This window comes from Scyliorhinus torazame, chromosome 11 (genome assembly GCF_047496885.1).
Source record: "Scyliorhinus torazame isolate Kashiwa2021f chromosome 11, sScyTor2.1, whole genome shotgun sequence".
NCBI classification, from domain to species: domain Eukaryota; kingdom Metazoa; phylum Chordata; class Chondrichthyes; order Carcharhiniformes; family Scyliorhinidae; genus Scyliorhinus; species Scyliorhinus torazame.
The window spans coordinates 58,633,996-58,657,913 of NC_092717.1; the positions used below are offsets into that span (position 1 = coordinate 58,633,996).

The 23,918-nt window shown below is 48.3% G+C and overlaps 1 protein-coding gene across 2 annotated transcripts in view; it reads right to left on the minus strand.

The window, feature by feature from the left end:
* LOC140385298 (serine/threonine-protein kinase DCLK3-like) overlaps positions 1–23,918 on the minus strand; it is a 172,187-nt gene that overhangs the window by 51,602 nt on the left and 96,667 nt on the right. For both annotated transcript variants that reach the window (XM_072467317.1, XM_072467318.1), the window contains exon 2: positions 8,080–9,881. In XM_072467317.1, coding sequence (XP_072323418.1) covers positions 8,080–9,881 — 1,802 coding nt within the window. The remainder of the gene's footprint in view (positions 1–8,079; positions 9,882–23,918) is intronic.

A 23,918-nucleotide genomic window follows, 5' to 3' on the forward strand; every position in this document is an offset into this window, starting at 1 on the left:
TGCCTCTAGTTTCCTGACAGGGGTCTCTCTTCTGTGGGCTCTCTGAAAGGATCTTCTTATTTAGGGGATCTCTTTATTTAGGGGGTCTCAGGGGGCGTTCCTTATGTAGGAGGTCTCAGGGGGTTAGCACTGCTGCCTCACAGCTCCTGGGTCCCAGGTTCAATTCCAGCCGCGGGTCGCTGTCTGTGTGGTGTTTGCACTTTCTCCCCATGTCTGCGTGGGTTTCCTCTGGGTGCTCTGGTTTTCTCCCACAGTCCAAAGATGTGCAGTTTAGGTAGATTGGCCATGATAAATTACCCCTTAGTATCCAAAATATTAGGTGGTGTTACTGCGATAGGGTGGAGGCGTGGTTTTCAGTAGGGTGCTCTTTCCAAGAGTGGTGCAGACCTGATGGGCCGAATAGCCTCCTTCTGAACTGTAAATTCTATGATTCTATGACTTGTTGGGGTTCCTTATTTAGTGAGTCTAAGGGGAGGTTCCTTATTTAGGCGGTCTCTGGTAGGAGAAGCGGTGTGGGGGGGACGGGGGGCGGGGGGGGGGACGGGGGGACGGGACAGGCATTGCATTCTGGGGGGGTAGCCCTAAGATGGACTTTGGGCGCAACTCCCTTAAAGAGTTACCGCCTTGGCCCACCGCGAGGTCCACTGCATCAGGGCCATGCTAGTCAGGACCAGTGATTCTCACCCACGTGATTCCCAGCCCAGAGGACCCAGGGAATATGATGCCTGGCCCATTGGCACAGTGGTTAGCACTGCTGCCTCACTGCACCAGGCACCCTGGTTCAATTCTGACCTTGGGTGGTTGTATGTGTGGTGTTTGCACTTTCTCCCCACGCTGGGTGTTCCAGTTTCCTCCCACAGTCCAAATATGCGCAGGTTAGGTGGGTGATAGATTACTGATTTATTGGTTCACTGATTTATTGATTCATTAATTTGTTTGGTGCCTTTCAGAATTGATGCAGTACATTTCTTAATTCAGTGCATAGACAGAGAAGGGAATATCCTATGCAGAAAGATAGTCATTGTTCAGATAATGAATAAGAATTGCAGGAATATAACAATGTTTCATGAAATGTTGCATCAAAGCCCCTTGTGATAAATAAACCATTGTCCTTCAATACATTTAGTGATGAAAATGTATCACAGCCTCAGCAACAGCAACATTTAGTAATCAAATATTTTCTTCCTAATTTCTCGAATCATCTATTTCTTATACTTTTATGTTTAACGCTATATTCTGACCTTTTATGTATAATTTGATCTAAGTTGTGATTTAGATAATATGCAAATGTATTAAAGAGAATAATTAGCAATAAAGTTGTACCTTTGGACACATCCAATTAACCGGACCTTGGGCTCTTATTTGAAGATAAAATAAGAGATCATACAGTGGGATTACAGGGGTAGGGTGGGGGAGTGGGCCTAGGTAGGATGTTCTTTCAAAGGAGGTTAGTGAAGACATGATGGGCCTCTGCACTGGAGGGATTCTATGAAGTGGATGCAAATGAGCCTTAACGACCCATTTGTATCCACCCGCTGGCAGCGGTCACGAACCTCGAACTAGCGGGGGATGACTGGAGCATTGCAAACGGATCGGTGCCGTTTTCTTCACGATGTTGGATTTTCCGCCTCAATGGTAACTCTGCTACTGGCGCCGGAAGGCAGAGAATTTCGCCCACTGTTCTGTCGTGAGGTCATTCCTATTAGGAACTGGGTTGAGGTTACCCAAACTCATTTCATGTAGAAACTTTAAAGATGCTAGGAAGTGGAGGTTATTGGAAAAAGAGGCATACTATCAAAGTTTTCCGTCTTGTACTCATCAGGATAGCTTGCAGGAAATGACCAAACTGTAACAGGGAACGACAATTTATACTGCAGGGTAAGAGAGTGCTGGCCCATTTGCAAGTGGACTATAATTGGTGGAGGTGTTAGCATGCAACAATACCTCCCTTCAGCTTGCAACAGGTGAAGTGCTGGCCATACTCAGCTTGCAAAACTCAAAACATCGGATGTAATTCTTCAGCCCTTCCCACCGGCAGGATCTTCTGGTGCTGCCGAAGATGACCTCAATGGCAAGCTGCGCCTGACGTGAGAAAACCCGTCATGGAAGGATGGGGGTGGGGGAGGAGAGTGGGCTGGAGAATTCCTCCCTTTGTGTCCAACATTAGATGTGATTCCACGATTGGATAACACCTGTTGTCCAATCCTGATTGTGCTACGAAATTACACTGAAAACCAATCTAAGATTGACAATTGGGCTCACAATGAGGCTCTCTTGTGCGTATTAGAAGACACATATTTTCATGCACAGGGCCCTGTCCTTTGTACATAAAATCACAGAATGTTTACAGTGCAAGAGGAGGCCATTTGGCCCATCGAGTCTACACTTGCTCTCTGAAGGAGCATTCTACCTAGTCCCACTTCCCTACCTTATCCACGTAACTTTGCACATTCTTTCTTTTCAGATAGTAATCCAATTCCCTTTAGAACACCTCAATCGAACCTGCCTCCACCACCCCATCAGGAAGTTTTTTCAGACTCCAAACAACGTTTGAATGAAAGATTTTTCCCCTGACATCACTTCTATTCCTTTTGCCCATTATTTTGAATCTGTGCCCTCTAGTTATTGATTTACTTTTGAGAGGGAACATTTTCTCACTATTTACCATCATACCCCTCAGGATCTTGACTACCTCTACCAAGTCTCCTCTCAGTCCTCTTTTCTCCACGAAAACAGAGCGAACCTCTGCAATCTATCCACATTGCTACAAATCTTTATCCCTGGGATCATTCTAGTGAATCTCCTCTGTATTCTCTCCAATGGCTTTACATTCTTCCTCAAGTATAGTGCCCAAAACTGACACAGGCATGCACACACTTTGCACATTTTTCATCTGAACAAAAGCATCGGAAGAGCCATCCCCTGGTTTATTCCACTGGGCCATACTTTGAGCAATCAGAGTGGACCTGCCCAGTTTGAATTTGAGTAAACCTTGGCAGCTAACTGCTCCATGCTGCATTCTAGCATGGCAAAACCTCCACCAATAAGAGTCCACTTGCCAACCACTCTCTTCTCATGCGCTATAAATTGTTGTTCCCCAAACCCCCCATTCCAATTTGTTAATTATTGTAAGCTATCCTGCAAGATGAAAAGCTTTGATAACATGTCTATTTTCTCAGCAGTAGGTAGGTTATGTGGTTCTGTACAACTAAACGGCGACAGAAAGAGGAGACTTTAATCTTATCCGTCTAAGCTCAATGTGAACTTTAACCCATCTGTGAATGGTCCACTGCACGATTCATTTCTTTTTTCAAAATTGCTAAATGATTGGGCGGAATTCTCCCAATCTGCCGCAGCGGGTTTTGTGGTGGGTGGGTGCAGAGAATCTGGAGGGACGCAAAAATCTGGAAACTCAGCAGTGTAAAATTATGTTCCAATTATCCTGTTGGCAGGTTAATGGCTGGTTGATCATCCCGCCAGCAGGCACAAATGCTATTCGCATTCGTTTACGTCTCGTGAATGCTCATTAAAACAGCTCTCCACTGGCATCCCATCAGGCCTTTCAGTCTTGCCTCATGCCAGCGGGAAATCACATCGGCGTCAAATCAGAGTGGAAGGCACAAGGAGTCCCCAGTTGGCAAGAGACTTCGAGGTGAGTGCAACAAAGCTTTCTGCCTTAGTGCTGAGCTGTTCCTAGCGCGTGCTCCACCACCCTGCCAGGGTCGACCAGTGCCTGCCCTCCACCGCCATGACGAGCTGGTCTTCATAGACAGCACCGTGATGCTGGACTACTGGACCCTCCTGTGTCACTTTCTCGGTTCTGTACAGCACATGGGGTTGGGATCTCCTCCCCCCCACTGGTGGCACACACTTGTTGCCCATCTCAAATTGCCCTTGTACTGAGTGCATTGCTAGTCCATTTCAAGGCCACTAACAAGTCAACCATATTGATGGATTCACATGTGGCCACAACACATAAGGAGGGCAGATGTCTTTCCACAGAGAACTAGATGGGTTTCTATGACAACTGATTATAGTTTCATGGTCACCATTACCAAAACGACCTTTTCTCATTTCCAGATTTTATCAATTGAATTTAAATTCAACCAGCTGATGTGGTAGGGATTTGAACCCTTGTTCGGGATTTTGCACTCCCATTCCCAATGGCCGTGAGTGGCAGCAGGAGCGCAAAAGCTAGAGAGAGGCCCAAATCACGTTGTACATCGATGGGAAGTCCCGTCGCTATTACAACAACTGGTCTTGCTTACATCTTGCTTACCGTCCCCCCACCAGTGGTGTCAGGGGATTTCCAACACTGAACGTTGGGAAGGCCATTAGAATAAATTTAAATCTAATTATCAAGCCTTGACAGTGAATAATCCACCCCCTTGTTAAATTATCCGTTCACCTCGGTGTGAGGGCATGTCAACATGAATTGTGACCGGTCTCCCCCAGTGTACACCTGCAGACAGACACTCTGCAGAAAAGTGGACAAAATTCCACCCCTTGTTTCCAGAGCATTTGCCTGGGCCTCTGGATTACCAGCAACGCAACATGAACATTACACCACCTTCTCCCCAGAGCTATGGGAATGGCATGTAGGAAATGTGATCAACACTACAGAATTAGGTATATTAATGATAATAATCTTAATTATCATCACAAGTAGGCTTACATTAACACTGCAATGACGTTACTGTGAAAATCCCCCAGTCGCCACATTCCGCCGCCTGTTCGGGTACACGGAGGGAGAATTCACAATATCCAAATTACCTAACAACCATGCCTTTCGGGACTTTGGGAGGAAACCGGAGCACCCGGAGGAAACCCACGCAGACACGGGGAGAATGTGTAGACTCCACACAGACAGTGATCCAAGCTAGGAATCGAACCCGGGACCCTGGCGCTGTGAGTAGCTAGTGGTGTCCCTCAGGGATCAGTGTTCAGTAGCTAGTGGTGTCCCTCAGGGATCAGTGTTGGGCCCACAATTGTTCACAATTTACATTGATGATTTGGAGTTGGGGACCAAGGGCAATGTGTCCAAGTTTGCAGACGACACTAAGATGAGTGGTAAAGCAAAAAGTGCAGAGGATACTGGGAGTCTGCAGAAGGATTTGGATAGATTAGGTGAATGGGCTAGGGTTTGGCAGATGGAATACAATGTTGTCAAATGTGAGGTTATCCATTTTGGTAGGAATAACAGCAAAAGAGATTATTATTTAAATTATAAAATATTAAAACATGCTGCTGTGCAGAGAGACCTGGGTGTGCTAGTGCATGAGTCGCAAAAAGTTGGTTTACAGGTGCAACAGGTGATTAAGAAGGCAAATGGAATTTTGTCCTTCATTGCTAGAGGGATGGAGTTTAAGACTAGGGAGGTTATGCTGCAATTGTATAAGGTGTTAGTGAGGCCACACCTGGAGTATTGTGTTCAGTTTTGGTCTCCTTACCTGAGAAAGGACGTACTGGTGCTGGAGGGTGTGCAGGGGAGATTCACTAGGTTAATCCCAGAGCTGAAGGGGTTGGATTACGAGGAGAGGTTGAGTAGACTGGAACTGTACTTCGTTGGAATTTAGAAGGATGAGGGGGGATCTTATAGAAACATATAAAATTATGAAGGTGACAAATCCCAAATTTCTTTACCCGTCAGTCTGGCCTCAATAAAAGTCGAGATGGATTTGCAGGTACAGCATTAGTTATTTTATTTGACTTGCAAGCCTGACTCAGTTCACAGTGGTACAAAACACATCTTGCTTCGTACACCTCTGGAATCAAGTGAGTCTGTAGAACAAAGAAGTCTCTACTGATACATTCAAATGGCATCAAGTTTCACATACACGATTCCCATAGGTCATCCTATACCCCTCCTGACCTATCCATACACTCTAATTGGCTCACTTCCAATCCCTTCCTCTGGCCCCTATTACCCAGCATCCTTTTCTCCTCCTTTGGTGGACACACCTCTTCCTTTGCTTTGCCATGCGGTCTGAAATCCTTTGTCTGTGAACTCACCAGGATTAGATTGGCCTATCTCTACATTACATTAACTAATATCTCTAAAGTAACTATTTTATATCACATTCGTCATTCCCTCCTATTATCATTCCATGATAACCGAATTATCCAATCCATAGCTACGGTCCCTCATCTAAAAAGATCCGTCGCTGCATTTCCAATTCCTGGCGTAGCCCCCCTTCATCTGCTGCACCCTCATGGATTTTGACAGCTAAGATTTTAGGGGCGTTGATGTGTTCCAGTGTACCCCGCATTCTACCCATCACACATTTAAGGATGGCTGGGCCCACAAAGATGCAGCCAATAGCCACTGCTAAATACATGGCCATATTTATCAACCAGTCCTTCCAACCTCCAAATTCCCAGTTACCCCAAGAGCCAGGATCCTGCATTCCGTCCAGGTGATCCCGTATGTGATCCATAAATTTAGTGATGTTAGCGGTTAAGTCTTGAACTCCCATGAGACACTTGCCCTGTACTATGGCGCATACCCAACCCTCACGGGCCAGAAGATAGTCAAGAGCATACGGGTTCTGCATTGCAAACAACCACAGCTGAGACAATTCCTTGGTTATTGCCCCGAGGGCTCCCAAGGTTTCATTTCCCAAGATGGTAAGGCCACAAATAAAATAATTTGTATCACTGACAGCCAAGGAACCCCCATACCTCCCAGTGTCAAGACGCTCCGCACCAAATGACAAATCCCAAATTTCTTTACCCGTCAGTCTGGCCTCAATAAAAGTCGAGATGGATTTGCAGGTACAGCATTAGTTATTTTATTTGACTTGCAAGCCTGACTCAGTTCACAGTGGTACAAAACACATCTTGCTTCGTACACCTCTGGAATCAAGTGAGTCTGTAGAACAAAGAAGTCTCTACTGATACATTCAAATGGCATCAAGTTTCACATACACGATTCCCATAGGTCATCCTATACCCCTCCTGACCTATCCATACACTCTAATTGGCTCACTTCCAATCCCTTCCTCTGGCCCCTATTACCCAGCATCCTTTTCTCCTCCTTTGGTGGACACACCTCTTCCTTTGCTTTGCCATGCGGTCTGAAATCCTTTGTCTGTGAACTCACCAGGATTAGATTGGCCTATCTCTACATTACATTAACTAATATCTCTAAAGTAACTATTTTATATCACATTCGTCAAAGGGAATAGATAGGATAGATGCGGGCAGGTTGTTTCCACTGGCGGGTGAAAGCAGAACTAGGGGGCATAGCCTCAAAATAATGGGAAGTAGATTTAGGACTGAGTTTAGGAGGAACTTCTTCACCCAAAGGGTTGTGAATCTATGGAATTCCTTGCCCAGTGAAGCAGTAGAGACTCCTTCATTAAATGTTTTTAAGATAAAGATAGATAGTTTTTTTGAAGAATAAAGGGATTAAGGGTTACGGTGTTCGGGCTGGAAAGTGGAGCTGAGACCACAAAAGATCAGCCATGATCTCATTGAATAGGGAGCAGGCTCGAGGGGCCAGATGGCCTACTCCTGCTCCTAGTTCTTATGTTCTTATGTGAGGCAACAGTGCTAACCACTGTGCTACCGTGTGCCCCAAAGGACACGTTTTAAAAGTAATGGCTCTCCCATTTAAGATGGAGATGGGAAGGAAGTATTTCTCTGTGGTAAATGTTTGGAACCCTCTTTCCCTGAGACTGGTGGAGGCAGGTTCAATTAATATTTTGAAGGCAATTGTTGATATATTCTTGACTAACAAGGGAGTCAAAGGTTATTGGGGGTGGTCAGAATGTGGAATTGAGACCACAATGAGATCAGCCATGATCTTCATAAATGGCACAGCATGCTCTAGGGGCTGAATGGCCTCCTCCTGCTTCTAATCCGTTCGTACGTATGTATCTTAAAGGAGAGATGGAGAGGTTTGAAGTGGAAATTCAAGAGCTTAAGAGCTAAACCATTTGAGGTAGCAACTACCAATTGTGGGGGTGAAGGAAATTGTGGATTTAACACCGCAGAGTTCACTGGTCACAGATAAATTAAGAAGAAGGCAACATTGAGAAGACGTTTTCTATAATGTAAAAGCTTGTTTGTACTTACAAGAAGATTTTCTGGTTTCAAATCTCTATGTACGATGTTCTTGCTATGGATGTATGCTAAAGCATCACAAAGGTTGTTCATCATCAGGGCAGCATTGTTTTCAGTAAATTTAACACTATCTGTAATTGCATCAAACAGGTCTCCTCCATGAATGTACTCCATAATCAGATATATCTCCTCTTCTGTCTCAAACTCTTCAATGAACCTCACAATATTAGGATGAGAAAGGCTCCTTACGATTGCAATTTCATTTTCAATCATAATCTCTTTTCCTTTTAACTTTGATTTATCAATGATTTTCACTGCATACTCATATTCTGTATTCTTAAGCCGACATTCCTTTACTAAAGCAAAGTTCCCATCTCCAATAGTCCTGCCAATTTCATAATACCGTTCAATTTCTCTGTGAGGTTTTGCTTGTTGATGTCTCGACAAAAGAAGCTCCGATTCTCTAGTGTGAATGCTATTGTCTTTTCTGATTAGAAGTTGCTCCATTCTGATAGTTTTCACAGGAATTTCTTCCACTCCTTTACCACCCCATATTTGTCCTTCCTCATTCTTTGCTGTTTCATGACCACAGTGACATTTTCTCGGGTCCTCTTGCTTTGTATTTTTACAGACTTCATATCTTACACTAGGCAGTTTATTTTCTGTATCCCATTGATGGTCCTCTATTTGTCCTTGTTTCCTTTCAGACTTTACTTTCTCCGAGTGATCCAATCCTTTTTCCTCTTTAATTTTCTTCTGTCCACTCCTTATATTTTTCACTGGCTGCTCTCCTCCAATATCTATGTACGATTTATCTTCTTTCCATCTACTTATCTTTCTTGCTTCCTCTCTCCTTTCCATTTCCTTAACCCCACAAGCCATTTTTTGTTTACCAGAGGCTTCTTCGCACTCAGATCCTCCTGTCTGCAACACCTTTATTTCTTCTGTTCCTTTCCATTCCTGTTCACCCTTTCCTACATCCTTCTTCATTTCTCGGTTATTCTCTTTTTGTTTATGCCGCTTCTCATTTTTGTTGGTTTGCCATTTCTCCATTTCGTCATCTTCCCTGTCAAAGCTTCTCTCCTCCTGTTGCCTTGCTTTCTCCTCCAGCTCTCTGTTCTCTCTTTCCCACCTCTCCTGCTCCCATTTACGAGCTTTCTCTCTTTCTTGTTGTCCCACTCTGGTTCTGACCTCGTCCATCTTTTTTGTAATTTGTCTTTCAGAAGGGGCAAGCTCGCTATACTCAAACTCAGTAGTTGCTTTTAATCCCATCTCGTAGTATCTGTGATGTTTCTCCGAATGACACCAGTGTCGCTGGATCAAACTTTGGGCATATGGATTGTTGGGGTAGAGTTCTCCTAAGACTTTCTGTATATCGTTCAGAGTGAGCTGCCCTCTCCCAGCAGCAAGAAATACATCATCGCCTCTGTAGAAGTCAGAAATACTTCTCACTTCTTTCCCTTTCAAAGTGTAGAGTTTCTTCACACATTCCCTTTTGCCACGGAGGTGCCCCAAAGCTTCTGCAATATCACTAACAAGTTGCTCGAATGTCTGTGTGCAGCGTCTATTCAAAAGAATGGTCACCTTCTTATGTGATTGCCCATCTGCTTTTATTACCGTCATTATCCTAGGCTTTGCAGGGCTGGGCTTAGAATGGACAGCGTGACAGCAGCTCCTTTTATGAATGACTGTATTGCAATTAGTTGCATCGGACAATGACTGTCCAAAGGTTCCTCGCCCTATGGGTGGATAGGTGGCTTGCAGGTTAACTTCCCGGTGCTCCCTGCTTAAGTCACTAAACAAGGCTTGTTTCTCTGGAAAAGAGAAGATTAAAAAATTTAGTCTTGAATATTACACCATCCGTTTTCAAAATTTAGAATCAGAGGAACTCTACAAATGAACACGCCCTTGCATGACTGTACGATATAGAAGTCCCTTACATATGAATGAAATTTTCCTTTTTCTGTGCTCATCGTCTGTGGATGGGAAGAAAGGTTACGCGATAGCTGTTTAGAGTTTTAGTTCATCCATTTGTCATCAAATGCAATTTATAAATTAACCTCAAGTGTCACACCAGCAATCATTCATGGAATTTAACGCACAGTTCTGAATCTTAAGCAAGCCTCTTTATCTTAGCAGTAGAAATTTTGCACCAACTCAGAAGCTTAAAGTGACCGATTTTTGATTACAATTGCTGGGAACTGCAGCCTTACCACAAGGCCAATGGTATCAATGGGAGGCCAGATCGATTTTCATAACTGGGCTTCAAGTAAACACCGGAGGCAAGGTTATCCTTCATTGCCATTTATAGGCTCACTTGAGAGGGTGAGAAATCGTGTGGACTGGCTGTTTCTTAAACCCAGTTATCAGCTCTTCAAGATGAGGGAGAATTCTCTGTGACGGTGAGGAGGCAGTGTCACTGCGACAGCAGGAAGAATGATGATTGATTGATTAATTGATTGATTTATTGTCACATGTGCGTCACGTACAGTGAAAAGCATTTTTCTGCGGTCAAGGGAATGTACACAGTATGTACACAATAGACAAAAAGAATAATCGACAAAGTACATCGACAAATAGTGATTGGAACAAGGAACAAACAAAGCAAATACATGAGCAAGAGCAGCATAGGGCGTTGTGAATAGTGTTCTTACAGGGAACAGATCAGTCCGAGGGGGAGTCGTTGAGAAGTCTAGTAACTGGGGAAGAAGCTGTTCCTATGTCTCAATGTGCGGGTCTTCAGACTTCTGTATCTTCTGCCTGATGGAAGGGTCTGGAAGAGGGCAAAGCCTGGGTGGGAGGGGTCTCTGACAACGCTGTCTGCCTTCCTGAGGCAGCGGGAGGTGTAGACAGAATCAATGGTAGGGTGGCAAGCTTGTTGATGCATTGCGCTGAGTTCATCACACTCTGGTTTCTTGCGATGTGGGTCGAGCAGTTGCCACTAGACAACCACTAGACTCAGATTATCAGATTCTGCTGAGGAAGTTATCATGTAGATAATAAGGACCAGGAAGGAAGCAATGTTTCCTTTAGATGGACAATGGGTAAGTTAACCAGCATTAATGGAGGGAGGTGCCTGGACATATCAACACCATCTGGAAGAAACTTATGATCATACCAGGATTATTGAGGCGAGTCCTCTCCACATCTTCCTTGCTTTGTGGACAATTCTACAAACATCAGACTTTGGCCCCATCACAAGCAATGCCTGCCTCCTTTGCCTAACTAATCTCCCCTTCATTCATAGTGGAAAAATTCATTACACCTCCTTCAGGCTCCACTCAAACGCAACACCTGCCCTCACAATAGCTTCTCATTCTTCCTTTCATTTGTTACATCTTTTCTTCTAAACATGTACACAGTGGGAAATGGTTCAACATTGCACACACCAACTGACTCACTGTTCTTGCAGAAGAAGCTGGCACAGAATCAGAGTGTCCTTAGAATAGGAAGTGGTCCTGCCTCTTTGCAAGCTTTGACCCTAATGGAGTAAGCAGCCATCAACATCATTGGCAGACAGGGCCTGTCACATTGTGTAGACTGCAAGCTTTGAGATATTCCACAACAGGGTATTTGGGGATTAATGCTTCCTCTTCTCTTTCAATTTAACTCTCTAGCTTACATATTGTTGGACTCGAAAAAGTAGTCAAGGATCAGGCGTAGGTAGTTCTGTTCACGAGCTTAATTGAAGATCTTATACAGCCAGGAGAGGAGACTGCCTATCCTTAACTCAAGGAGTTGGTCAGTCTCGTCATACAAGTGCAAAACCAGAGGTTATATACATTTAAGACCTTTATTAAATCATAGAATTTACAGTGCAGAAGGAGGCCATTCGGCCCATCGAGTTTGCACCGGCTCTTGGAAAGAGCACCCTACCTAAGCCCACACCTCCACCCGATCCCCGTAACCCAGCAACCCCATCTAACCTAAGGGCAATTTAGCATGGCCAATCCACCAAACGTGCACATCTTTGGACTGTGGGAGGAAACCAGAGCACCCGGTGGAAACTCACGCAGACACGGAGAGAACATGCAGATTCCGCACAGACAATGACCCAAGCGGGAATCGAACCTGGGACCCTGGTGCTGTGAAGCCACAGTGCTAACCACTATGCTACCGTGCTGCCATTACCCCTCCCACTGTCCTGTATCCCATTTTTTCATTAACATTGGCCGATGACGTTATTCTTCCAAATATTCAAGGAGGCTTTGTAACTTATAGGAATGATAAAAGGTCACGTATGCCAGACACCTCTGTTAGCCTGTCAGTCCTTTGAAACTTCGAAGACATTTATGGCTCCTAACCCCTTAAATGGCTGAAGCTAGCTGCCTAGGTTCCAGAAAACAGGATACAACAGTGTCTCGTTCCCTACTCAGTTATCTCGCTATGTGGATGTTGGAAATTGGAATCAGTCACTTCACATTTAAAACAGAATACTACACAATACCAATACAGAAAGACTAAAATGCAAATTGTACTTAAATCTTTGTAGTGAGTATAATATAAGCCAGAGCAATAGGCACTGCTTAAAATGCATACATAATGTGGAACAATAATGATATAAAGAATTGTACTATTTCGAATTAATCACATCCTGTTCCACATTTAGTTCTAATACAAAGTTAAAAGGTAATTGCTTCTGCTTAGCATTTATGGAGTAAACTGTGGTGTTGGGTGCTCTGAGGTACAGATGAACCAACACGGTTGCGATTGGTACAACGCAGTTTTATTCCAGCTAGTTATTTACACATCTGTCTTGGTACTCAGCACGTGGTGACTGTATAAGTGTCTTGTTAATGAGGTCCTGGCCTTGTCCTGTCTCCAGATGGACTGGCCACCAGGTGTCGTGTTTCTTGTCTTATACTGTGTCTGCTCTTGTCTGTGATTGGCTGTCGTGTTATGTGTGCTAATTGGTCTGTTGGTCTGTCTATCATGATGTGTGTGTTGTGATGTGTGTTTGAATATCATGACATCCCCCCTTTTTTACAAGATTATGTGCCTACGTGGTTATAAATATGAATGTGTCCTGAGTGCAGCTAAAGGTGTGTGTGCGTGATATTTATAGCATGTACATGTGGCGTAACTATATACAAGGGGCGATGTCAGGTGTGGCATGCTAACGAGGTTGTACCATAACAAAAGAAGAAAAACGTTGAAATGTGGTCCAATCAAACGAGACCTGGAACGATAAAACAGTGACATGTTACAATACAGTAGTTGCTAAAACTTGACGTGTGAACAGTCTCATAAGTCCAGTCTAGTAGGTGGGCGATGAATTTGGGTTGACCGCCTCAAGGGTGGGTCGAGAACCACCGGCTGAGGTGCGAGCCTGGCCACGGGCGGCGACAGAAGGAGCATGGTATATGGCAGCTCCACGAAGTCGCTATCAGGAACCAGTGGAGGACACGGCGTCTGTGTATGGTTCCGTTGAGAGCGTGGAAGTAGGCGAAGGGCTCGCCGATTGCGCCTACGCACAGATCCATCCGGCATGCGTACCAGGAACGAGCGGGGAGAACTTCGGCAGGTGCTGACCAGCCACCGTCTGGTAGATGAATGCGGATGTTGTCTCCAGGGGCCAGGGAGGGAAGATCAGTTGCCCTTGTGTCGTACGATCTCTTCTGGCGATCGCGCTGCAGTTGCATCTTATGCAGTACCAGAGCATGGTCTATTGTTGGTGCCAGGATGGAAGGCACAGTGGTTCTGAGGGCGCGACCCATCAGCAGCTGTGCTGGCGAGAGACTCGTGGCTAGTGGGGCCGAGCAATAGGCCAGCAGGGCGAGGTGAAAGTCCGATCCGGCAGCAGCAGCCTTGCAGAGGAGCCGCTTGGCAATGTGAACACCTTTCTCCGCCTTTCCATTGGACTGGGGATGCAGAGGGCTGGACGTCACGTGTGTGAAGACATATGAGGCTGCAAAGGACGACCATTCATGGCTGGCAAAACAGGGCCCATTGTCTGACATGACAGTCATCGGAATGCCGTGGCGAGCAAAGGTGTCTTTGCAGGCCCTGATGACAGCAGACGACGTCAGATCGTGCAGGCGTATGACTTCTGGGTATTTGGAGAAGTAGTCCATGATGATGACATAGTCCATGCCAAGCGCGTGAAATAGGTCGACACCCACCTTCGCCCAGGGGGATGTCACCAGCTCATGGGGCAGAAGCGTCTCAGGAGGTTGCGCCGGCTGAAACCTTTGGCAGGTTGTACAGTTGATCACCATGTTGGCAATATCGTCACTGATGCCCGGCCAGTATACCGCCCTCGGGCCCTCCGTCTGCACTTCTCGACCCCCAAGTGGCCTTCGTGTATTTGATCGAGAACCAGCTGGCGCATACTGTGCGGAATCACAATCCGGTCCAGCTTCAGAAGGATCCCATCAATGATGGCTAGGTCGTCTCGTACATTATAGAACTGCGGGCACTGCCCTTTGAGCCATCCACCCGTCATGTGGCGCATCACTTGCTGTAAAAGGGGGTCGGCCGCTGTCTCTCGGCGTATGCGGGCCAGACTGGAGCCGTCAGCCGGCAGATTTGCCGCTGTCAAGGCCACCTGTGCCTCGACCTGACATACGAACCCCTCCGCATCTGGTGGCGTGCTCACTGCTCTGGATAGGGCATCCGCCACGATGAGGTCCTTCCCTGGAGTGTAGACCAGTTGGAAGTCATACCTCCTGAGTTTAAGTAGGATGCGCTGGAGGCGAGGGGTCATCTCGTTCAGGTCCCTGTTTATTATGCTGACCAGGGGGCGGTGGTCAGTTTCGACCGTGAACCGTGGAAGACCATAGACATAATCGTGGAACTTGTTTAAACCGGTTAGCAAGCCCAGGCATTCTTTTTCGATTTGCGCGTAGCGCTGCTCTGTGGGGGTCATAGCCCGCGATGCATAGGCAACCGGGGCCCATGACGACGTGTCATCCCTCTGCAGGAGCACTGCTCCAATGCCGGATTGGCTGGCATCAGTTGAGATTTTGGTGGGACGAGACGTGTCGAAGAACGCCAACACTGGTGCCGTGGTGAGTTTGCGTTTGAGCTCCTCCCATTCCAGCTGGTGTGTGTGTTGCCACTGGAACTCTGTAGATTTTTTGACGAGGTGGCGCAGAGTCGTTGTGTGGGAGGCAAGGTTGGGAATGAATTTCCCTAGGAAGTTGACCATGCCAAGGAATCGTAGGACAGCCTTCTTGTCGGCCGGCTGCGGCATGGCTGTGATGGCGCTCACCTTGTCTGCATCTGAACGGACCCCTGACCGGGAGATGTGGTCCCCCAGGAACTTCAATTCGGTCTAACCAAAGGCGCACTTGGCTCGGTTGAGGCGCAGGCCGTTTTCCCGTATGCGGTCAAAAACGCGTTGGAGACGATGTATGTGCTCCTGCGGTGTGGTGGACCAGATGATGACATCGTCCACATATATGTGCACCCCTTCGATGCCTTCCATCATCTGCTCCATGATTCTGTGGAAGACCTTGGATGCCGAGATGATGCCAAATGGCATCCGGTTGTAGCAGAATCTGCCGAAAGGGGTGTTGAAGGTACATAGCTTTCGGCTGGACAGGTCCAGTTGGATTTGCCAAAATCCTTTAGAAGCATCCAGTTTCGTGAATATCTTCGCTTGGGCCATTTCACTGGTGATCTCCTCCCGTTTGGGTATGGGATAATGTTCCCGCATAATGTTATTATTGAGGTCTTTGGGGTCTATACAGATGCGGAGCTCGCCAGAGGGCTTCTTGACACACACCATGGAGCTGACCCATGGCGTGGGCTCCGTGACCCTGGATAGGACCCCTTGGTCCTGGAGATCCTGCAGCTGCAGCTTGAGGCAGTCTTTAAGTGGCGCAGGAACCCTGTGAGGTGCATGAACGACCAGGATGGCATCCGGTTTGAGGTGAATTCGGTAGGTGTATGGCAGTGTTCCCATGCCTTCGTATGTCTCCTGGTTGTGGGCGAGGAGCGATTGGAGCTGTGCGTTGAACTCTGCATCCGGGAAGTCAGACATGCCGTCTGGAGAGAGAGAGAAAATTTGTTGCACAAGGTGGAGAGCCTTACATGCCTGTGCGCCCAGCAGGGAGTCCTTCAATGAGCCAACTATCTCGAACGAGAGTGTGGCCGTGTGTGTTTTGTGTGTCACCTGGAGCTGGCAGGATCCCATGGCCGGGATAACGTTCCCGTTGTAGTCGACCATCTTGCACCGGGATGGCTGGATTGGTGGTCTGACCTTCATGGCATAGAATGCTGACCATGCTATGAGGTTGGCGTATGCGCCAGTGTCCAGGCGGAAAGTGATCGGCGATCGGTTGACCGTCAGGGTGGCACTCTATTCATCGGCCGGATTGATGGTGTTGACCCGGTTCACATCAATGACTGCAACCCGGAAGGCGTCTTGGTCATCTGTGTCGTCGGTTTGGATGTCCTGATGTGGAAGCTGGATGGTCCGCACGTGTCTGCGAGGTTGTCGGAGATGTGGAAGATCCACAGGTTGAGCCACTCGACAGTAGGCAGCGTAGTGGCCCATCTTGCCACAGCGTAGGCATTGTCGGGTTTTTGCAGGACATTGCCCTTTTAAATGTGCAGCTCCACAGTTGCCGCACGTCATGACGTCATGGCGTTCGTTATGCCACTGCGCATGCGCAGTTCGGTCTTGCGTCGGGCGCGCCTGCGCAGTGCGTCCCTCAATGTTGCCGTTGGTTTTGGTGCGCACAAACGCGGGAGGCCTCAAAAAGCGCGCGAAACGGCTGCCCTCGTCCGGGCCGAGGGCCGGGAGAAACTCGATTGCCTGGATGCGTTCGGCCTCGTCGGCGGCCTGGCTTGCCGATTCGATCGCTTGGGACCCCCTCCGTGCCGATTCAGTCGCCTGAAATTGGGCATAGCGGCTGGTCGCATTTTCATGCAGGACACAGGCTTCCACTGCAGATGCTAAGGTCAGGCCTTTAATTTTTAGAAGCTGCTGTCGTAGGCCACTGGAGGCAACGCCAAAAACAATCTGGTCCTGGATCATAGACTCTGAGGTGGTGCCGTAACCGCAGGACTGCGCGAGTATGCGGAGGTGCGTCAGGAAGGGCTGAAAGAGCTCGTCCTTACCTTGGAGGCGCTGCTGAAAGATATACCTCTCAAAGCTTTCATTGACCTCAACGTTGAAGTGATGGTCGAGCTTGAGGAACAGTTCGAATCGCTGCTTGAAGAGCTTCCAGTTGGTGCCCAGGTTCCCAGCGACTTGCAACGGCTGCGGTTTGTTGTGGGTGTCCATGGCTCAGGATGGCAGATTTGCCGGTAAGTATCGATTTATTCACTGGTACCATGTGGTGTTGGGTGCTCTGAGGTACAGACGAACCAACACGGTTGCGATTGGTACAACGCAGTTTTATTCCAGCTAGTTATTTACACATCTGTCTTGGTACTCAGCACGTGGTGACTGTATAAGTGTCTTGTTAATGAGGTCCTGGCCTTGTCCTGTCTCCAGATGGACTGGCCACCAGGTGTCGTGTTTCTTGTCTTATACTGTGTCTGCTCTTGTCTGTGATTGGCTGTCGTGTTATGTGTGCTAATTGGTCTGTTGGTCTGTCTATCATGATGTGTGTGTTGTGATGTGTGTTTGAATATCATGACATCCCCCCTTTTTTACAAGATTATGTGCCTACGTGGTTATAAATATGAATGTGTCCTGAGTGCAGCTAAAGGTGTGTGTGCGTGATATTTATAGCATGTACATGTGGCGTAACTATATACAAGGGGCGATGTCAGGTGTGGCATGCTAACGAGGTTGTACCATAACAAAAGAAGAAAAACGTTGAAATGTGGTCCAATCAAACGAGACCTGGAACGATAAAACAGTGACATGTTACAATACAGTAGTTGCTAAAACTTGACGTGTGAACAGTCTCATAAGTCCAGTCTAGTAGGTGGGCGATGAATTTGGGTTGACCGCCTCAAGGGTGGGTCGAGAACCACCGGCTGAGGTGCGAGCCTGGCCACGGGCGGCGACAGAAGGAGCATGGTATATGGCAGCTCCACGAAGTCGCTATCAGGAACCAGTGGAGGACACGGCGTCTGTGTATGGTTCCGTTGAGAGCGTGGAAGTAGGCGAAGGGCTCGCCGATTGCGCCTACGCACAGATCCATCCGGCATGCGTACCAGGAACGAGCGGGGAGAACTTCGGCAGGTGCTGACCAGCCACCGTCTGGTAGATGAATGCGGATGTTGTCTCCAGGGGCCAGGGAGGGAAGATCAGTTGCCCTTGTGTCGTACGATCTCTTCTGGCGATCGCGCTGCAGTTGCATCTTATGCAGTACCAGAGCATGGTCTATTGTTGGTGCCAGTATGGAAGGCACAGTGGTTCTGAGGGCGCGACCCATCAGCAGCTGTGCTGGCGAGAGACTCGTGGCTAGTGGGGCCGAGCAATAGGCCAGCAGGGCGAGGTGAAAGTCCGATCCGGCAGCAGCAGCCTTGCAGAGGAGCCGCTTGGCAATGTGAACACCTTTCTCCGCCTTTCCATTGGACTGGGGATGCAGAGGGCTGGACGTCACGTGTGTGAAGACATATGAGGCTGCAAAGGACGACCATTCATGGCTGGCAAAACAGGGCCCATTGTCTGACATGACAGTCATCGGAATGCCGTGGCGAGCAAAGGTGTCTTTGCAGGCCCTGATGACAGCAGACGACGTCAGATCGTGCAGGCGTATGACTTCTGGGTATTTGGAGAAGTAGTCCATGATGATGACATAGTCCATGCCAAGCGCGTGAAATAGGTCGACACCCACCTTCGCCCGGGGGGATGTCACCAGCTCATGGGGCAGAAGCGTCTCAGGAGGTTGCGCCGGCTGAAACCTTTGGCAGGTTGTACAGTTGATCACCATGTTGGCAATATCGTCACTGATGCCCGGCCAGTATACCGCCTCTCGGGCCCTCCGTCTGCACTTCTCGACCCCCAAGTGGCCTTCGTGTATTTGATCGAGAACCAGCTGGCGCATACTGTGCGGAATCACAATCCGGTCCAGCTTCAGAAGGATCCCATCAATGATGGCTAGGTCGTCTCGTACATTATAGAACTGCGGGCACTGCCCTTTGAGCCATCCACCCGTCATGTGGCGCATCACTTGCTGTAAAAGGGGGTCGGCCGCTGTCTCTCGGCGTATGCGGGCCAGACTGGAGCCGTCAGCCGGCAGATTTGCCGCTGTCAAGGCCACCTGTGCCTTGACCTGACATACGAACCCCTCCGCATCTGGTGGCGTGCTCACTGCTCTGGATAGGGCATCCGCCACGATGAGGTCCTTCCCTGGAGTGTAGACCAGTTGGAAGTCATACCTCCTGAGTTTAAGTAGGATGCGCTGGAGGCGAGGGGTCATCTCGTTCAGGTCCCTGTTTATTATGCTGACCAGGGGGCGGTGGTCAGTTTCGACCGTGAACCGTGGAAGACCATAGACATAATCGTGGAACTTGTTTAAACCGGTTAGCAAGCCCAGGCATTCTTTTTCGATTTGCGCGTAGCGCTGCTCTGTGGGGGTCATAGCCCGCGATGCATAGGCAACCGGGGCCCATGACGACGTGTCATCCCTCTGCAGGAGCACTGCTCCAATGCCGGATTGGCTGGCATCAGTTGAGATTTTGGTGGGACGAGACGTGTCGAAGAACGCCAACACTGGTGCCGTGGTGAGTTTGCGTTTGAGCTCCTCCCATTCCAGCTGGTGTGTGTGTTGCCACTGGAACTCTGTAGATTTTTTGACGAGGTGGCGCAGAGTCGTTGTGTGGGAGGCAAGGTTGGGAATGAATTTCCCTAGGAAGTTGACCATGCCAAGGAATCGTAGGACAGCCTTCTTGTCGGCCGGCTGCGGCATGGCTGTGATGGCGCTCACCTTGTCTGCATCTGAACGGACCCCTGACCGGGAGATGTGGTCCCCCAGGAACTTCAATTCGGTCTAACCAAAGGCGCACTTGGCTCGGTTGAGGCGCAGGCCGTTTTCCCGTATGCGGTCAAAAACGCGTTGGAGACGATGTATGTGCTCCTGCGGTGTGGTGGACCAGATGATGACATCGTCCACATATATGTGCACCCCTTCGATGCCTTCCATCATCTGCTCCATGATTCTGTGGAAGACCTTGGATGCCGAGATGATGCCAAATGGCATCCGGTTGTGGCAGAATCTGCCGAAAGGGGTGTTGAAGGTACATAGCTTTCGGCTGGACAGGTCCAGTTGGATTTGCCAAAATCCTTTAGAAGCATCCAGTTTCGTGAATATCTTCGCTTGGGCCATTTCACTGGTGATCTCCTCCCGTTTGGGTATGGGATAATGTTCCCGCATAATGTTATTATTGAGGTCTTTGGGGTCTATACAGATGCGGAGCTCGCCAGAGGGCTTCTTGACACACACCATGGAGCTGACCCATGGCGTGGGCTCCGTGACCCTGGATAGGACCCCTTGGTCCTGGAGATCCTGCAGCTGCAGCTTGAGGCAGTCTTTAAGTGGCGCAGGAACCCTGTGAGGTGCATGAACGACCAGGATGGCATCCGGTTTGAGGTGAATTCGGTAGGTGTATGGCAGTGTTCCCATGCCTTCGTATGTCTCCTGGTTGTGGGCGAGGAGCGATTGGAGCTGTGCGTTGAACTCTGCATCCGGGAAGTCAGACGTGCCGTCTGGAGAGAGAGAGAAAATTTGTTGCACAAGGTGGAGAGCCTTACATGCCTGTGCGCCCAGCAGGGAGTCCTTCAATGAGCCAACTATCTCGAACGAGAGTGTGGCCGTGTGTGTTTTGTGTGTCACCTGGAGCTGGCAGGATCCCATGGTCGGGATAACGTTCCCGTTGTAGTCGACCATCTTGCACCGGGATGGCTGGATTGGTGGTCTGACCTTCATGGCATAGAATGCTGACCATGCTATGAGGTTGGCGTATGCGCCAGTGTCCAGGCGGAAAGTGATCGGCGATCGGTTGACCGTCAGGGTGGCACTCTATTCATCGGCCGGATTGATGGTGTTGACCCGGTTCACATCAATGACTGCAACCCGGAAGGCGTCTTGGTCATCTGTGTCGTCGGTTTGGATGTCCTGATGTGGAAGCTGGATGGTCCGCACGTGTCTGCGAGGTTGTCGGAGATGTGGAAGATCCACAGGTTGAGCCACTCGACAGTAGGCAGCGTAGTGGCCCATCTTGCCACAGCGTAGGCATTGTCGGGTTTTTGCAGGACATTGCCCTTTTAAATGTGCAGCTCCACAGTTGCCGCACGTCATGACGTCATGGCGTTCGTTATGCCACTGCGCATGCGCAGTTCGGTCTTGCGTCGGGCGCGCCTGCGCAGTGCGTCCCTCAATGTTGCCGTTGGTTTTGGTGCGCACAAACGCGGGAGGCCTCAAAAAGCGCGCGAAACGGCCGCCCTCGTCCGGGCCGAGGGCCGGGAGAAACTCGATTGCCTGGATGCGTTCGGCCTCGTCGGCGGCCTGGCTTGCCGATTCGATCGCTTGGGACCCCCTCCGTGCCGATTCAGTCGCCTGAAATTGGGCATAGCGGCTGGTCGCATTTTCATGCAGGACACAGGCTTCCACTGCAGATGCTAAGGTCAGGCCTTTAATTTTTAGAAGCTGCTGTCGTAGGCCACTGGAGGCAACGCCAAAAACAATCTGGTCCTGGATCATAGACTCTGAGGTGGTGCCGTAACCGCAGGACTGCGCGAGTATGCGGAGGTGCGTCAGGAAGGGCTGAAAGAGCTCGTCCTTACCTTGTAGGCGCTGCTGAAAGATATACCTCTCAAAGCTTTCATTGACCTCAACGTTGAAGTGATGGTCGAGCTTGAGGAACAGTTCGAATCGCTGCTTGAAGAGCTTCCAGTTGGTGCCCAGGTTCCCAGCGACTTGCAACGGCTGCGGTTTGTTGTGGGTGTCCATGGCTCAGGATGGCAGATTTGCCGGTAAGTATCGATTTATTCACTGGTACCATGTGGTGTTGGGTGCTCTGAGGTACAGACGAACCAACACGGTTGCGATTGGTACAACGCAGTTTTATTCCAACTAGTTATTTACACATCTGTCTTGGTACTCAGCACGTGGTGACTGTATAAGTGTCTTGTTAATGAGGTCCTGGCCTTGTCCTGTCTCCAGATGGACTGGCCACCAGGTGTCGTGTTTCTTGTCTTATACTGTGTCTGCTCTTGTCTGTGATTGGCTGTCATGTTATGTGTGCTAATTGGTCTGTTGGTCTGTCTATCATGATGTGTGTGTTGTGATGTGTGTTTGAATATCATGACAAAACTATTGTGAAGAACATCTGTTCTTATACTTCTCGCTCTTGCACCCAGTCTCCTGTTGATTATTCCTTCTGTTGCTAACAAATGTGCATAGTCCAGTCACCTTGAAGGACCGAGACTCTTCCAGTGATTGTTCGTGCTTCGTTAGCCAGGTCTCAGGCCTTAAATCAATGATTATCACAACCGGTATTTTGTTTTAGAGGAGGCGTCGTTTAGCTAAGCCATTTGGGGAACATGTGCCACAGAACAAATGTTAACAAAGCAGAAGTTAATGAGGTTTCTGTCAGAGAGCCATGGGTTATGTCTGAAGGTGACTGGGATAAATGTTAACAAAGCAGAAGTTAACGTCAGATGGCCATGAGTAATATCTGGGAGCGAGCATGGCAAATAAGGGGCAAATCTCCTACGGTTATATGAGGTTCTCATGTGTTGTCCAAGATGGGAGTTCTGCCGAATTGACAAAATCTCAGTCTGTTCGGACCAGCCAAGAGATGGCCACTTAAACTTTGAATCCTTAAATACTCACACGCACCCTGTATAGCAACTGCATTTAAAAATCATCGAATGGTTGCATTTGACACATCATGTCCATACCAGCTCTTTACAGGAAACACTCCGCTAGTCTTACTCCCTCAGCTTTTCCCCATAGCTTGTATATTTTGTCTCTTCAAGTTCTTTGCCAGTTCCCTTTTGAAAGCTGTGATTGAATGGGCCTTCACCAAACCGTCAGGCAGTGCGCTCTATTTCATATTGTGTTCGGGCACTAGATGGAGATCTTAAAAATTTGACTGCTTCCCTAAGAAAGCTACTTAAGACTGATTCGCAATACCATTATTATTTATTTACAGCTCTATGCACATCTCAGTAACTCGACACAAGATTGTATGTCTCCTTCCTTCCAGATCTGTTACTTAGTCATGTGACAATGCATCATAATTACAACGGTTTCAGGTGCTTCTTATGTTAACCCTTCACTCTACATTCCGCCCCACCCCCCATCCATCCCAAGTCTTTATCACAATTATATACTGTTATAGCCCCCACGAGACCCACGGGGATGACCCTGGGCCGTGCCTGGCTACAATACCTCCGGTTGGACTGTCAACAGATCTTTCGGATGGGCACTGGAGGACTTTACGAAGTATTGGGGAAGTATCCTGAAGCCTTCCAGCAAGGCCGGGGCAAATTAAGGGAGCTGTGGCCAAAATATATGTGGACCCGGAGACCCAGCCCAAGTACTTCGGGGCCCCCTCGGTCCCTTATGCACTGCTGGTGAAAGTCGAGGACGAACTCAGCCAACTGGAAGGCCTCGGAATCATCCAACGTGTACCTTTTGCTGATTGGGCAGAGTCGGTAGTCTCTGTACTAAAACCTGACAAAACTGTACGCCTGTGCAGTGACTATAAGTTGACCATCAACAAGGCCTCCCGTCTGGACAGGTACCCAATGCCGCAGGTAGAAGACATGTACGCGAAGTTAGCTGGGGTTCATTCCTTTTCTAAGCTCAACATGAGCCACGCTTAACTCCAGCTGGAGCTGGACGCCGATTCCAGGTGTTGGGTAACTAATAATACCCACAGGGGCCTCTACAAATAAACAAAACAGCCATTTGAAGTGTCATCAGCTTGTGCAA